This window comes from Chiloscyllium plagiosum, chromosome 9 (assembly GCF_004010195.1).
Source record: "Chiloscyllium plagiosum isolate BGI_BamShark_2017 chromosome 9, ASM401019v2, whole genome shotgun sequence".
In the NCBI taxonomy this organism is placed as follows: Eukaryota; Metazoa; Chordata; class Chondrichthyes; order Orectolobiformes; family Hemiscylliidae; genus Chiloscyllium; species Chiloscyllium plagiosum.
Genome location: NC_057718.1, coordinates 89585672 through 89602381, shown reverse-complemented (window position 1 = coordinate 89602381; position 16710 = coordinate 89585672). Strand labels below are relative to the sequence as shown.

Sequence of the window (16710 nt, the reverse complement as noted above, 5' to 3'; positions counted from 1 at the left end):
AAATCTGCATTCCTCTCCGGCCTATCACCCTCACCTTAACCTCCTTCCACCTATCGCATTCCCAACGCCCCTCCCCCAAGTCCCTCCTCCCTACTTTTTATCTTAGCCTGTTTGGCACACCCTCCTCATTCCTGAAGAAGGGCGAAACGTCGATTCTCCTTCTCCTTTGATGCTGCCAGACCTGCTGCGCTTTTTCAGCAACACATTTTTAAGCTCTGATTCCCAGCATCTGCAGTCCTCACTTTCTCCTTATTATAGTCAGCATGGACTGGTTGGACTGAAGGGTCTGTTTCTGTGCTGTATGACTCCATGACTCTATAACCTGGACAAAGGTTACTGGAACATCATCATACAAAAATGCACACACTCAGCCACGTACGGAAAGATGTGAGGATTGCTGGTCAGAACCGTGGTCAAAGAGGGTGAGTATTAAGGAGCTTCTTTAAGGAGGAAAGAGAGAGTGGGAGAGAGAGGTAGAGAGATTGAGAATGGTGCGTTCAAGAGGGAAACCTTTTCCACAGGAAATCGACGGGCCTGTATCCACTGGAGCTTACAAGAATAAGTGGTGATTTGTAACAGTCACGATCACTCCCTTGGTGAGAGAGACTAAAACTTAATGACGCAGCTTTAAAATAGAGCATTCCCTGTGAAAGATGGCAACAAGGAGGATATTTTGTCTCACAGCTCAGCGAGCCTGAACTCTCTTCCCCAGAGAGAGGTGAAGGAAGGGGGCCGTTGTGTATCTTTAAGGCTGAATTATTCAGCTTCTTGATTGACAGAGACTATCAGGGATAGACAGGATTGAAAGCAAAATCAGGTTAGCCATCATCTGTCAGACGACAGAAGGGATTTAAGGAGCTGAGTGTTCCGTTAATTTCCATGTTTGGTCACATGCTTTTAGATGGAGGGAGCTAAGGTTCAGCCGCCAGTGCTGGAGAGAACAAAACTGGTGATTCCCAGGAATGACTGGAGTCATTGAGAGGTGTGGGGCTGGGCTGATTTAACACGGAGCAGGAGTTGGATGAGGCCACGGGGGCGAATCAGAAATGGGGATGCTGAGTAGAAATGTACTGTTTTGGGTTTTTTTTTCGCATTTAGGGAGTTAAGGAAGAGGCAAGCCGCGAGGAAGCAAACATTTTGTGGTTGAGATCCCGACTGGCTGCACTAAGGGTCGTGTCTTCAGAGAGTGAAGCCCAACGACAAGATGAGGAGCTGTCCAAACTCACAGCTGGATTCAACAGGCTCCTGACCCAAGTGGACGAGGTAGGAGAACGCTGGTGATATGACGTTAATGTGGCCTCACATTACTTACTTTATGTGTCTGTGCTTCCAAATGTGGTGCCGTTTGGATATACCGTGTTTCCTTGCTTCGCCCAAGCCACTAATCTTTATGGTGTAAAGTTTGTTTCCTGTTCCCAAAGCATTTCACAAGTTTAGAAAGTAGATTTCCTGAAGGCATTTGGCAAGGTACCACGTTAAAGGTCTTTGTGCAAAAGAAAAGCTGATCGCGTGGGTGTTAGCACAGAACCACTGAATCCCTACAGCGCAGAAAGAGGCCATTCAGCCCAGCAAGTCTGCACCAACCTTGTGAACAGCCCCCTACCCTTTCCCAGTAACCCTGCATTTGCTGTGGCTAACCCACCTGAGTGAAAGGGAGATGCTGGAGATCAGAGTCGAGAGTGTGGTGCTGGAACAGCACAGCAGGTCAGGCAGCATCCGAGGAGCAGGAGAATCAACGTTTCGGGCAAAAGCCCTTTATCAGGAATGAGGCTGGGGGCCTCGGGGGTGGAGAGATAAATGGGAAGGGGATGGGGCTGGGGGCAAGGTAGCTGAGAGTGCAATAGGTAGATGGAGGTGGGGGTAAAGGTGATAGGTCGAAGAGGAGGGTGGAGCGGAGAGGTGGAAAGATGGACACATGGGACGGGTCATAAGGGCGGCACTAAGCGGGAAAGTTGGAACTGGGGTAAGGTGGGGATGAGGGGAAATGACCTATCACCATAACCCCCACCCACCCATTGCACTCTCAGCTACCTTCCCTCAGCCCCACACCCACCCCCTCCCACTCATCTCTCCACCCCCGAGGCTCCCAGCTTCATTCCTGATGAAGGGCATTTGCCCAAAATGTTGATTCTCCTGCTCTTCAGATGCTGCCTGACCTGCTGTGCTTTTCCAGCACCACTCTCGTAACCCACCTAACCTACACATCTTTGGACAGTGGGAGCACCCAGTGGAACCCCACACAGACATGGGGAGAATGTGTAAACTCGACACAGGAAGTCACCCGAGGCTGGAATTGAACCTGTGCCCCTGGTGCTATGAGGTAGCAATGCTTCCCACTGAGCCACCGTGCCGTCCCAAATGGTTAATAAAAAGTTGAACAGAAAATATCCAGATTTTGGTGCTTCCTATTCAGCAGAATGCACCAATTCATCTCAACACTGAGCAGAAATATGCACATCTTTTCACCTTAATCACAGCTGCACAATGGCTTAGAACTGTACACTGAATCCTTGGCACCCAAATGGATAACTCAATCATACCCAGCAGGCACAAAGCTCCATTATTTCTGCTGCTGCATCACATTTTCCAGCTTGGCACTGCACACAGAGATGGCACAGCATCCTCTGAGAAAGGTCACCTCGTTGCCTTACTTTGGGGATTCCCTTCAGATAAAAGCTGTCGTCATACCTGCCTCGGTGGAACCTGAAAGAGGTGCTCTGACTCATCCTGAAAATAGCAGGTTGGTGAATATACAAAACCGAATGCTGAGCCTGTGGGAGTCTCTGTCACAGAACCTGGCCGACACCAAAACATTGAATGATTTCAGGAAGGTGTGGATTAGCTTCCTGCAGGGAAATGCAGGGTTACATGGATAGGGTGGGGGAAGTGGTGAGATGCCCTTCGGAGAGTCGGTGTGGACTCAATGGGCCGAATGGTCTGCTTCCACCCTGTAGGGATTATAGCAATTAGGAAGGCAAGTGGAATTTTGTCCTTCATTGCTGAAGTGTTATGATACGGGGTAAACCCCTCTGCTAATGCAGACCAGCAACACAGATAAGATTCACCCCGTGATATAATCTGTTAAAATTCCAGAGACAAAGAACTATCCCACTATTTAAAGTAAAAAATTTAAGAACTTTAGGTCTAACAGAGAATATTAACTAACAATTATTTACAGCACCTTTCTCTTAAGCCTGTCTTCTAGCTCCCCCTCTACAATACTGGCCCGATAAAAATCCCGATTATGATTTACAAAAGAAACATAATCATGTTTCAACACCTCAGTCTAGATTAGAGTGGTGCTGGAAAAGCACAGCAGGTCAGGCAGCATCCCAGGAGCCTCCTCCTCCTCCTCCTCCTGCTCCTGCTCCTCAGATGCTGCCTGACCTCCTGTGCTTTTCCAGCACCACTCTAATCTAGACTTTGGTTTCCAGCATCTGCAGTCCTTGTTTTGACCCATGTTTCAACACCTGTCAGCTTTGCCGAGTGTCCCCTGTAGACGTTCCTCTGTCTTCTTTTCTTCTTAGGGACTCTGCTTCACAGCTCTTTGATAAATAAAGGTCCCTTTAAGAAAGCAGACCTTTCTCTCTCTGGTTGTTGGAGTCAGCTCCTCTTTGCTACTCTTGGTAACTGATCAAAATGTCTGATATTTATACCCCAAAACATCAGATCATTTCATTAGTTTAGTGTTGTTGAAACGTTATTTTTTTCACATTCAATTGGATTTTGGCAGCTTGGGGCATAATTTAAACTGATTGGCCAAATTCAAATTTGTTTTTGTATCCTAGCAATGCAGCTTTTAGCTAGTTGTTTCAATCCACTGTTATGTATTAAATTTTCCAGTACTCTCTGTGCTTTTCCACGGCCTTGCTAGCTTTTCAATTCTCTTAAAGGGATAGTGCTTCCACATCTTCATAACAAAAAGGATTGAGTTTAAAAGCAGGGAGGTTATGCTGTAGTTGTATAGTGTGCTGGTGAGGCCACACCTGGAGTATTGTGTGCAGTTTTGGTCTTCTTACTTGAGAAAGGATGTACTGGCACTGGAGGGGGCGCAGAGGAGGTTCACTGGGTTGATTCCGGAGTTGAGGGGGTTGGCTTATGAGGAGAGACTGAGTAGACTGGGATTATATACATTGGAATTCAGAAGAATGAAGGGGGAATCTTAAAGGAACATACAAAATTATGAAGGAAATAGATAAGATAGAATTAAAGAGGATGTTTCCTCTGCCGGGTGAAACTAGGACAAGAGGGCACAGCCTCTGGATTAGGGGGAGCAGACTGAGGACTGAATTGAGCAAGAACTTCTTCACCCAGAGGGTTATAAATCCATGGAATTCCTTGCCCAGTGAATTGGTTGACATTACTTCAGTAAACAGTTTTAAAGCTAAGATAGTTTTTTCTTTGAACAATAAAGGAATTAAGGGATGCAGTGAGAGGACAGGTAAGTGGAACAGGTGAGTCTACGAATAGATCAGCTATGATCTTATTGTATGGCAGAGCAGGCTCGAAGGGTTGGACGGCCTCCTCCAGACTTGTCCGACCTGCCTAGCTCCTTTTCCACCTATCCACTCCACCCTCTCCTCCCCGGCCTCCTCCTGGCTCCTAGTTCTTTTGTTCTCATTTGCATTTGTGCTTTGAAAAGTCGCACTTTCTAATGACGTGGGTCAAACTCTAACTGAACAGCTCGCACGACAAATTAATAATGCACCTCTTTAAAAAGGTATATTTAATTTTTGAAATATGTTTAAAATATGGCAGCGTCTGAAGGCAGTTTGGTTTTACACTTCATGCAGTTTCACATGCATGTAGCACCATTTGGCTGTCTTGTATCTCAGTTGAGAGAATAGTGCTGGAAAAGCACAGCAAGTCAGGCAGCATCCCAGGAGCAGGAGAGTCCACATTTTGGGCAAAAGCCCTTCATCGAAAGCCCGAAACGTCGACTCTCCTGCCTCTGGGATGCTGCCTGACCTGCTGTGCTTTTCCAGCACCCAACTCTCGACTCTAATCTCCAGCATCTGCAGTCCTCACTTTCTCCTCTCTTGTATCTCACTCAAAACTAACTCGATCACCTTCCCCTCAGTGCAATAAGCTGTTGTCCAGTGTGGGCGAATGCATTCAGCACACAGATGAGATCAAGAGCATCTTGAAACAGCTTACTGACTCCCAGCAGCAACTGCAGGCAGAAGGGGAGCGGCTGATGGATTCCAAGGATCTTCAAGAAGCAAGGGATCTCCACCTGCATTACCAGGTACTGAGCCAGTCTCTGCAAAGAGATGTCTGAATATTTTCCTGAAGGAGCCTACCACCAAGAGTCACTAGGGGAGGGGGTTTAGCACGCTGGAGATCCTGAGATCATCTCACAAGTTAAAGATTTTGAAATAAGTATAGTTCTGATCGCCATTTTATAGGAAGGATATTATTAAACTGGAGCGGTTTCAGGAAAGCTTTAGCAGCATGTTTCCAGGATTGGAGGGTTTGAGATATAAAAATAGATTGAAAAGGCTGGTACTTTTATCACTGCAGTGGCGGGGTGACCTTATTGAGGTTTATAAAATCATGACAGGTATAGATAAGGTGAATGGCAGGTGTCTTTTCCCTAGGGTGGGGGAGTTCAAAACTAAGGGGCATACTTTTAAGGTGAGAGGAGAAAGTGTTAAAATGGACATGAGGGGTAACTTTTGTTTTATGAAGGACTGGGGGTGGACAAAGTCAGAGGTCGCACGCGACACCAGGTTATAGTCCAACAGATTTATTTGAAATCACAAGCTTTCAGAGGGTTGCTCCTTCATCAGGCAAGGAACGTGTGGATGCAGATACAGTTACGATATTTAAAAGACATTTGGATAAGTCCATGAATAAGAAATGTTTGGAGGGATATGGGCCAAGCGCAAGCAGGTGGGACAGGTTTAGTTTGGGATTATGGTCAGCATGGACTGGTTGGAGTGAAGGGTTGGTTTCTTGTTGTATGACTCTGAGTCATTACTGCCCCTGCAACAGTGCTGCACTCCCTCAGTACTGACCCACCAACTGTGTGACACTCCTTCAGTACTGACCCTGTGACAGTGCAGCACTCCCTCAGTACTGACCCTCCGACAATACGGCATTCCCTCTGTACTAATCCTCTGACAGTGCAGCACTCCCTCTGTACTAATCCTCCAACAGTGCAGCACTTCCTCAGTACTGACCCTCTGACATTGCAGCACTTCCTCAGTACTGACCCTCTGACATTGCAGCACTCCCTCAGTACTGACCCCCCCGACAGTGCGGCACTCCCTCAGTACTGACTCTGTGACAGTGCAGCACTTCCTCAGTACTGACCCTCTGACAGTGCAGCACTCCCTCAGTACTGACCCTCCGACAGTGCAGCACTCCCTCAGTGCTGATCCTCCGACAGTACGGCACTCCCTCTGTACTGACCCTCTGACAACGCAGCACTCCTTCAGTATGACCCTCTGACAGTGCAGCACTCCCTCAGTACTGACCCTCCGACAGCGTAGCATTCTCTCAGTGCTGACCCTCCGACTGTGTGACACTCCCTCAGTACTTCCCCTCTGACAGTGCGGCATTCCCTCAGTATTGACCCTCCAACAGTGCGGCCCTCCAACAGTGCGGCACTCCCTCAGTACTGATCCTCCAACACTACGGCATTCCCTCAGTACTGACCCTCTGACAGTGCGGCACTCCCTCAGCATTGACCCTCCGACAGTGCGGCACTCCCTCAGTACTGACCCTCTGACAATGCGGCACTCCCTCCGCACTGACCCTCCGACAGTGCAACATTCCCTCAGTACTGAACCTCTTACAGAGCAACACTCCCTCAGTACTGACCCTCTGACGGTGCAGCACTCCCTCAGTACTGACCGTCCAGCTATGCAACATTTCCTCAGTACTAACGCTCTGACAGTGCGGCACTCCCTCAGTACCGCCCCATGCACACCTTAATGCGTCTGCTCACGCAGAACATGATGCTCGAACATTCAGACTCAGAAGTGAAACTGCAGTCAACTAAAGCAATACTGACGGGAGATGTGTGTTTCTACAGTGGAAACAGAATGTATAGTCTTTGGAATTACCGATAAACCTCAGCATTTAGCGATGAGTGAGCCTGAAGCCATTTGTTTTGGGGTTTGAGTCTCATTCATTACAGGCGTGTCGTCTTGCAAATGCTTCATAACCGAGTCTGTTACCCGGTGTGTCTGCTCATTCCCGAAAAACAAACGCAGATGTTTAATATTTTCGGTCTCCACCCTGGCTCAGCCCAGCTGCAAATAGAAACTCCCATCCATGTTCCTCCAACCTCCAAACGTGACTCTTCTCAATCCCACCCTGCTAGTGTCCAGTCTTTCACCCTCTGTAATGTTCAGCTCACCTGAACCTCCACTGACCCTCAGTGAAACGTGCTCACCCATCGCTCCTGCACACGCTGCCCTACCCGACCTCTGGGCCCAGCATTATTGCTTCCTTGTTTAACATTCTCTGCCTTGTTTCCAAGACCTTTGATAGTCTTGCCCTCACCCCGTCCCTCCCTGTTCGGGTTTGCGCGAACCTCCGACATGCCTGTGTTCCCTGAACTACGAAAGCTTGTCCAAACTCCACACCCTTGTCCCTACATGGCCGTCCATGCCTCAGTCCTCCTGGTCCTGAGCTCTGGACCGTCCTGCCTCCCATCTGGACGTGCTCGAAACTCCCAACGAGGCCTGGGCTTGATCCGGTTCCCGCGGTTGTCGAAGCGTTCCGAGGTGCTGACGGTGCAATCTAAATGCATTGTTGATTCTGCAGCAACAAGCGAAACGGCTTGCGGTGAGGAGACGGGAGGCCCAGCAGCTCCTGGCCCGCGGGAGGGAGTTACATGCGGCTGCCGAGCTCTCTACGTCCTCCCGGGGGGAGCTGCAGAGCCAGGAGGCAGCCCTCCAGGAGACCGAGAGAGCGGCAGATGAACAGCAGAGAGAGCTGGAGGTAAGGAGCGGTCCTGGGTACCGCTAGGCCCGGGGTGGCACTGCAAACCGGGAGATGGTGGGTGTGGGGGGGGGGGGAGTGAGGGTCCCATGCATTTACTTCCCATTGTCCCTGGGGAGGTGGTGGGTTTGAGAGACCCCAGGGATGGTACCCGATGCGACCATGGTGTGCCAGTGGTCAAGGGAGTTACCATGGAAGGCGGTGATCAATGTCTCATTGAGAAACATGGCAGCTTCATGCCCCCATCCATCCCTCCCCCCCCCCACTCGAGCCTTGCAGTTGGGGGCTTCAGGGGGAAACCAGGAGGCGAGGTGCTGGCGGCTGAAGACGCAGGTCCTGAGCCATTCCCATAGCGAGGGCCTTTCTGCCCTCTGGGCTACTGGCCCACAGTGATGCCCAGCCCAGTTGTGGGAGTTGGCACTGAGAGTGGTGCTGCTGAGCCCAGGAAGGAGGCTAGGCTTGCCTGGTGATTGTCGATGGTGCTTGCCGATGGGAGAGATGGCAGTGCCATGGTGGGTTGACGCGGCAGGGTGGTGGGCGCGAGAGTTGACCTGCTGCTTTTGCCTTGTGCCGAAGGAGATACTAAACCAATGGCAGCGTTTCGAAGATGAGAAGGCGGACCTGACGGAATTCCTGAACCGAGCCGGAATGGGCACGGATCGCTCGTTCAGCAGCCTGGAGAGCCTCAGCTCAGAGCTGGAGCAAGCCAAGGTGGGTGTTTGCAGTGGGAGAATTCGGTGCCATCCTTTATTAATTCCCTCATGGGCTGTGAGTGCCATTGGCCGGCTCAGACTTGTTGTCCTGTTACCCTTGAGCTGAGTGGCTTGCTGGGCCATTTCTGAGGGCGGTTATGAGCCACTCACACATTACTGTGGGTTCGGAGGCGCGGGTAGGCCGCAGCAGGTCAGAATGACAGATTTCCTCCTCGAAAGGATATTTGTGTTGCTGAGAAAAGTTCCATTTTGTCAAAGCTTCAACAAAAGATTTACTTTTCCAGTAATATTCAAGGTAGGGTGGTTAGCACTGCTGCCTCACAGCGCCAGAGACCTGGGTTTGATTCCAGCCTCGGGCAACTCTCTGTGTGGAGTTTGCACATTCTCCCCGTGTCTGTGGATTTCCTCTGGGTGCTCTGGTTTCCTCCCACAGTCCAAAGATGTGCAAGCTTGGTGAATTGGCTAGGCTAAATTGCCCGTAGTTTTCAGGGGTGTGTAGACTAGGTCCATTAGTCAGGTGTAAATATAAGGTGGGGGAATGGGTCTGGGTGGGTTACTGCTTGGAGGGTTGGTCTGGACTTGTTGGACCGAAGGGCCTGTTTCCACACTGCCGGGATTCTATGATCTGCACTACCAAATGACTGGACAGGTAGTTCTTCTATAATGTGATGGTTGCTTTCTTATACAACCCCACGTTATAGAAAAATTGCGCTTTAGAAACAGAGCTTCAAGTGTTGGCGATGTAAATCGTGTTACAGCCAACACACGTTTCCAAACTTCATGCTTTGGAAACAACGTCCCCAATTTGCCGATTGCGTTACGGTAAATTTACGTTGATGAAACACCCGCTATAACAGAATCACCTGGAGAGGATACGAGTGAATCCAAAAGGATTTTGAAATAAAAGCAACCAGTGGCCCCTTCACAGGGCTCACCATTACCGAGCAGAGCTGTCAATTCCACCTTGCACGACCTGAATTGTCAATTCCTCCAGCTGGCAAAATGGGATTTGAGCATCAGGATTACTATCCAGTAGATGCTACCCCTGTGCCACCGAGCCCCCTCCTTGTCTCAGTAACTGTAGAGGTACAGAAATCGATTGATCCAGCCTAAATAACTATGTAAATAACTTTAAAATGATACACTCCAACTCAATTCCTTTTTCCTGGCAATGGAAAATTATAAGGATTTCTGCGATACCTTGGGGTATTTTCTGTTGCACAGCTATGTCACGTGGCACGGTGGCTTAATGGTTAGCACTGCTGCCTCACAGCGCCAGGGACCCGGGTTCAATCCTAGCCTTGGGCGATTGTGTGTGTGGAGTTTGCACACTCTTCTTGTATGTGCATGGGTCTCCTCCCACAGACCAAAGATGTGCAGGTTAGGGTGGATTGGCCATGGGAACTGTGGGATTACAGGCTTAGAGTGTGGGATCCTCCTTGGAGGGCTGGTGTGGATCCAACGGGATTCTGTGAGGTGCTTCCCATGCCTGTTGATTCCTGATGGCTTTCCCATTGCTTGTACACGCAGGCCCTTTGCAGAGACAGTGAAGATAAGGCAGCTCAGGCTGAGGGTCTCTTACAGACATTGGAAAACCTGAAAGTGGGTCCCAACAGTAAACAGTCCCTGCAGCAACAGTCCAGAACGCTGAGAGACAAGGCTGGAAACGTCCGGGCAAACCTGCAAAGCCAGTACGTGATCGTTTGTTTTATTGTTAATTCTCATCTTGTTAATGCTTCAGTTATCCAGCTCAACCAATCCTCCACTCCTCTTCATCACATGTTCCCTCATTAATCCCATATCCCTTCATTCCCCGTCTCTTTCAACCACCCAATGAACCTATTCATAATTGTTAACATCATCTCTGCTCCACTTAGTCACTAGCTCCCAGTTTTGTGGCCCAAGTGTGTAAAAAATATAGTTTTTGTCGTAAATCTCTCCCTCCAGTTGTAGTGAAGTTAATCTCGGGGAATACATTTTGTCAAATATGGCAGTGAGAATAAAAGACCAAATTCACAGGGTGCCTGAATCTTAGAATAATGAACTTTCTGTTGTCTATTATAAGGATTAGCTTTTTAGCCCACTGACTTCAATGAGTTCTGCCATTTTAATTTGTTGGCCACACTCTCTCTCTCACACACACACAAACACATGGACGCGCACGCACGCGCGTATGCGCACACACACATGGACACACATGCACGCGTGTGTACACACACACACACAGACACACACACACACACACACACTATATCTGGGTTATTTTTAAAGCTATAATCAATCCTTGATTATTTTAACTCCAAAAGTAAACTAATGTCTTTCAGTGTTCTCTCTCTCCTGTTGTAAAACCCCATAGTATAAACAAACGTCCATTAACACTCCAGGAGGCACATACAATTTAACATCATGGTTCTGGAAAGACTGACCTAGTTAATTATTTAATCTCTTCAAAAAAGTAGATTAATATCCACTAGTTTAAAGTCTAAATTCAAAAAAATAGATGCTACTACACATAAATCACGTACCCTTTTATCACAACTGTAACGTAGTAAAACATCACAAAGCAAGACAAAGAAGGAGATATTCCAACTGTGATAAAGAATGTCTTAAGGAGCATTTTTAAGGAAAAGAGAGGGATGGAGTGAGTTAGGGAATTCTAGAGCTCAGACCCTGGATGGCGAAGGGACAGTGTTCCATGGAGATTGTAGGGTTGTAGCTCATTGCTGTGTTCGGAGGGATCCTGAAGGGGAATTAACATTGGAGGGAAAATTGTTAAATCAACCTAGTCAGGGGCTGAGAGCCAGTGTACGAATTACCCGATATCTACTTGTATAATAACTAACTGGGGGATTTGACATTGTTGTACTCAGTGGATACCTTTCACACATTTCCACACCTCCACTTCTCCAATAATTCTTCCATGTGACTACTGAACACCCTGGTGAGGCGAGATCTGAAGAACCAACAAGCTGATTTATTTTACTTGATTGATCCTGATTTCACTGACAGCCTTCCTTCTTCTGCTGCAGTGTGAAACATCTGGAAGAGGTCAGGGCTCTGTGGGCGAGCTTATCAGCAAGCTTTGAGTCACTGGGCCACTGGATGGTGGAAAAGCAGAAGGAGCTGAAAGATGTGGAGGACTGGTCCATCCCACTGGAGGAAAAGCTTTCCAAAATTAAGGTACCAATCTTAATTGCAGAAACATATAAAATCATGAGGGTCATCAATGGGGTAACTACGCAGGGTTCACTTCCCCAGGCTGGGGGAGACCAGAACTAGAGGGCATAGGTTTAAGGTGAGAAGAGACAGATTTAAAAGGGACCTAAGGGGCATCTTTTTCTCACAGAGGGTGGTACGTGTATGGAATGAGCTGCCAGAGGAAGTGGTGGGGGCTGGTACAAATATAACATTTAAAAGGCACTTGAATGGGTATATGAATATGAAGGATTTAGAGGGATATGAGCCAAGTGCTGGCAAGTGGGACTAGATTAGTTTAGGATATTTGGTTGGCATGGACAAGTTGGATCAAAGGGTCTGTTTCCATGCTGTATAATAACTAAAAAAAAGATATTAATATATATCAATCACATAACCTTTATCACAACTGTAATGTAGTAAAACCTCACAAAATAGGACAAAGTAGGAGACATTCCGACTGTTATAAAGAGTATGACAGTATGACCTTTTCACTTTGAACCCTAACCAGACAAGACAGGAGAGGCAGCAAATTATAGTTTCTCTTCCAAGATGACAGACAACGATCTAATGTTTGTTCTCGACTCACAGCTTCTTGTGGATGCCGTGGTCTCGAAGTCAAAAGAGATGAGGAGCTTGGAAGAGGAGTCGCAGAAACTGGCCCAGTTTGTCACCTCAGGCGAGATCGCTCGTGTCAAGGCCCGGTTGACCCAAATATCCAGGCAGTGGGAAGATCTCCATCAACGCAGCCAGGAGCTGGGCAGCGAACTGCAGAACCAAGTCTCCCTGCACCAAAAACATGACAAGGCCCTCAAAAAGGTACTGACGCTTCAGGGTCACTCGGTCAGGTTGTGATTTCGAGCAGTGAGTGAAGCTTTGTGTGTTGCTGTTGGATGTTGAGTATCTTTAGCTTTGGAGGGGGCAGTGCTTGGGATGGCACGTTGGCTCACTGCTGCCTTACAGCGCCAGGGACCCAGGTTTGATTCCACCCTCGGGTCACTGTCTGTGAGGGGTTTGCACATTCGCTCTGTGTCTGAGAGGGTTTCCTCCAGACGCTCCGGTTTCCTCTCAGAATCCAAAGATGTGCAGGTTAGGGTGAATTGGCCATGCTAAGTTGCCCATAGTATTCAGGGATGTGCAGGTTAGATGGATTGTCCATGCTAAATTGCCCATAGTGTTCAGGGATGTGCAGGTTAGATGGATTGTCCATGCTAAGTTGCCCATAGTGTTCAGGGCTGTGCAGGTTAAGGTGGATTGTCTATGCTAAATTGCCCCATGGTGTTCAGGGATGTGTAGGTTGGTGGATTGGCCACGCTAAATTGCCCATAGTGTTCAGGGATGTGCAGGTTAGGTGGATTGGCCATGCTAAGTTGCCCATAGTGTTCAGGGCTGTGCAGGTTAGCTGGGTTGGCCATGCTAAATTGCCCATAGTGTTCAGGGATGTGCAGGTTAGGATGGATTGGCCATGCTAAGTTGCCCAGAGTGTTCAGGGATGTGCAGGTTAGGTGGATTGGCCATGCTAAGTTGCCCATAGTGTTCAGGGCTGTGCAGGTTAGGTGGGTTGGCCATGGTAAATTGCCCATTGTGTTCATAGATGTGCAGGTTATGGTGAATTGGCCATACTGCCATTTCCAGGGATGTGCAGGCTAGGTTTTGATTTGATTTATTGTCACGTGTACTCAAGTACAAAAGTACAGGAGGTCAGGGAAAAGTGTGTAATGTTGCCACACAAAGTGCCATCTTAGGTACAAGTACCTAGGTACAGAATCTTAAGAAGAAAGTTGGATTAGCCTTGGGAAATGCAGGGTTCCCGGGAAAGGGTAGGGAGTGTGTCTGGATGAAATGCTCTTCGTGATGGTGGGGGGGGGGGGGGGGAGAGGGGGTGTCGGTGTGGACTTGATGGGCCAACTGTCAGGAGTGTGGTGCTGGAAAAACACAGCAAGGTCAGGCAGCATCTGAGGAGCAGGATCCTGAACTGCTGTGCTTTTCCAGCACCACACTCTCGACTCTGATCCCCAACATCTGCATGCTTCCACATTGATTCTATGAGCCTAATAGCCTTCCAAAAAGATGGAAAAGGAAACAGAATTTTTGCTTGTTAAAAAAATTGATACGCTGATACCAGGAATGGAGGGGCTGTCTTATGAGGAGAGGTTGAGTAGATTGAGTCGTTGTACTCGCTAGAATGTGGAAGAATGAGTGGTGACCTTATTGAAATGTGCTTCTGGGATCTTGCAGAGTAGATACTTAGAAATTGTTTCCCTGCGTGGCAAATTCTAACACCAGAGGATATCATCTTAGAATGAGGAGTCACACATTTAGTACATAGATGAGGAGGAATTTCTTCTGTTAGATGGTAGGGAATCCGTGGAATTCAACATCACAGAGAGCTGCTGAGGCTGTTTCCATGGCTGAGATCGGCAGGTTTTTAATCAGTAAGGGAATCAAAGGATGTGGGGAAAAGGCAAGGCATGGAGTTGAAGATTATCAGGACAGGACATTAAATGGCGGAGCAGACTGGATGGGCTGAATGGTCTATTTCTGCTCCTGCACCTTATGGTCACCAACGATGCATTACACACACACAACACATACACACACACACACACACATAACACCACACTCATATGCACACACCCACACACACACCTACACACACAGACACAGTCAAGGTTTAGATGCCAAACTCTACTGCAAAGTGAAGGCATGTGAAAAATCTTCGTCTTCTTTAAATCAATCCTTAAATGTTTGCTTTATTGAATCAGGCAATCTTGTATTTACTTCCTTTGTTCTTTTTCCCCACCTTTTGCAGGTCCAGCAGTCACTGACGGACATAGAGGCCACCTTGATGGGGAGAAGCAACAAATGCTCCTCTGCAGAGGAAGCTAATCGGCTGATACAGGCACACCAGGTATGGAGGGGCACGGTCGGCTTGGGGGGAATGGCTGAGACACCAAAATGAGAAATACAAGTCTTTGTGACAAAATAATTTGGAAGGAGGCTTGCAAGAGCGTACACAAAGTTCTATATAGAATCCCTACAATGTGGAAGTGGGCCATTTGGCCCATCAAGCCCCTTGACCAGCATCCCTGTTTCACCCTGTTCCCATTTTCTGCATTTCCCAAGGCTAATCCACCAAGCCTGCACATTGGTCATGGAATTCCTACAGTGTGGAAACAGGCCCACTGAGTCACACCCAGACTGACCACTCTACACTATCCTACATTTCCCATCGCCAACCCACCCAACTTTGGACTGTGGGAGGAAACCCACACAGACAACATGCAAACTCCACACAGACAGTCACCTGAGGCTGGAATTGAAGCTGGGTCCCTGGTACTGTGAGGCAGTAGTGCTAACCACCGAGCCACTATGTTGCCCCAAACATATATAATTCACGGATCCAGCAATAATAAGTTTTATTATTGATCTACAGCGATGGGGCCATCACTGGCTAGATGAGTTTTTATTGTCTAGCCCTAATTGCCCTGGAGACTGTGGTCAGTGAGCTGCCCCCTTAAGCTGCCGCAAGTCTCTGCGTGCTAAGTGAAAGAGCAGCACCTTATTATCCATACCGTTTCGGGATGTGTTTCTTTTATACCAGAAACCAAAAACATTTGACATTAATTATATTTTCTCAATTGTACTTTATGGAGTATCTCTAATCCGGCTGAGTGTACACAAGCCAAATCCTTTGATACCGCATTTTTAAAATGCAGCACTTTTATTCAGAATCTCCTTCCTCACTTGAATAATGTAACAGCCCTTCCAGAAGTTGCTATCCCATTTAAAACCTGCCTTTGTGCATGAATAAAAGATATGGCTGCTGCATTACAAAATATAAAAGGCCTGTTCAAGCTCTTTTCCTATTGACTAATTTTCATTTTGGCTCTCTCTGTGTTTGACCTGCACCTGCACTCTCCTGTATCTTGGCTAATGGAGTTGGAAGGATTTTAAATTTCACCACTGATATAATGTGGTCATAGAGTGGACTTTTCAATTATTTTGATCTCTACAGTGCTTTACTTTCTTTCAAATCCTTCCACTTGTAAAAATTCCCTCTGATTTCATATTTTGTTATATTTCTGTTGCACAACAGCAATTGTGATCTGAATTCCGTAGATGAAAATGTCCATGGACAATGCACAATCCATGGAAGGTGTTGTTGTTTTTGTTGGAAGTGAGTTTCCTCTGCTCTGCTCTGCTGCAGGAGTTCTGTCAGACCATTGAGCAGATAAAAACCCCAATGGCGTCACTCTCAACAACTGTCCGCAGAGTCAGCAACAAGGACGAAGCTGCTCAGGAGCTGAACGCTCTGCAACAGAAGTACGAGAGGGTGCAAGATCAGGCCCAGCAAGTACAGGTGGTGCTGGATGACCTGTTGTTGCTCTGGCAGAAGTGAGTAACACCGTCAAATTCTCATCCATGCCATTGTTAGAGCTTTTGTCGAGAATGACTAACATATATCTCTCACACACGCACACACATCTCTCTCATACACACACAAACACTAACATATATCTCTCACACTCAAATATTTCTTACACACACACCTCGTGCATATACACCTCTTATACATATGCACACACCTCTCACACATATGCACCTCTTATACATATGCACATACCTCTCACACATATACACCTCTTATACATAGGCACACACCTCTCACCCATATACACCTCTTATACATATGCACACACCTCTCACACATATACGAGGAGAAAGTGAGGTCTGCAGATGCTGGAGATCAGAGCTGGAAATGTGTTGCTGGAAAAGCGCAGCAGGTCAGGCAGCATCCAGGGAACAGGAGAATCGACATTTCGGGCATAAGCCCTTCTTCAGG

At 47.7% G+C, this 16710-nt stretch overlaps 1 protein-coding gene across 1 annotated transcript in view; it reads left to right on the top strand.

The window, feature by feature from the left end:
• The window catches only part of syne1b (spectrin repeat containing, nuclear envelope 1b), a 502247-nt gene that overhangs the window by 116380 nt on the left and 369157 nt on the right, over nucleotides 1-16710 (top strand). The window contains exons 27-35 of the mRNA XM_043696857.1: nucleotides 1099-1263; nucleotides 5081-5248; nucleotides 7780-7956; nucleotides 8533-8667; nucleotides 10200-10360; nucleotides 11699-11849; nucleotides 12456-12683; nucleotides 14677-14775; nucleotides 16075-16262. Coding sequence (XP_043552792.1) covers nucleotides 1099-1263; nucleotides 5081-5248; nucleotides 7780-7956; nucleotides 8533-8667; nucleotides 10200-10360; nucleotides 11699-11849; nucleotides 12456-12683; nucleotides 14677-14775; nucleotides 16075-16262 — 1472 coding nt within the window. The remainder of the gene's footprint in view (nucleotides 1-1098; nucleotides 1264-5080; nucleotides 5249-7779; nucleotides 7957-8532; nucleotides 8668-10199; nucleotides 10361-11698; nucleotides 11850-12455; nucleotides 12684-14676; nucleotides 14776-16074; nucleotides 16263-16710) is intronic.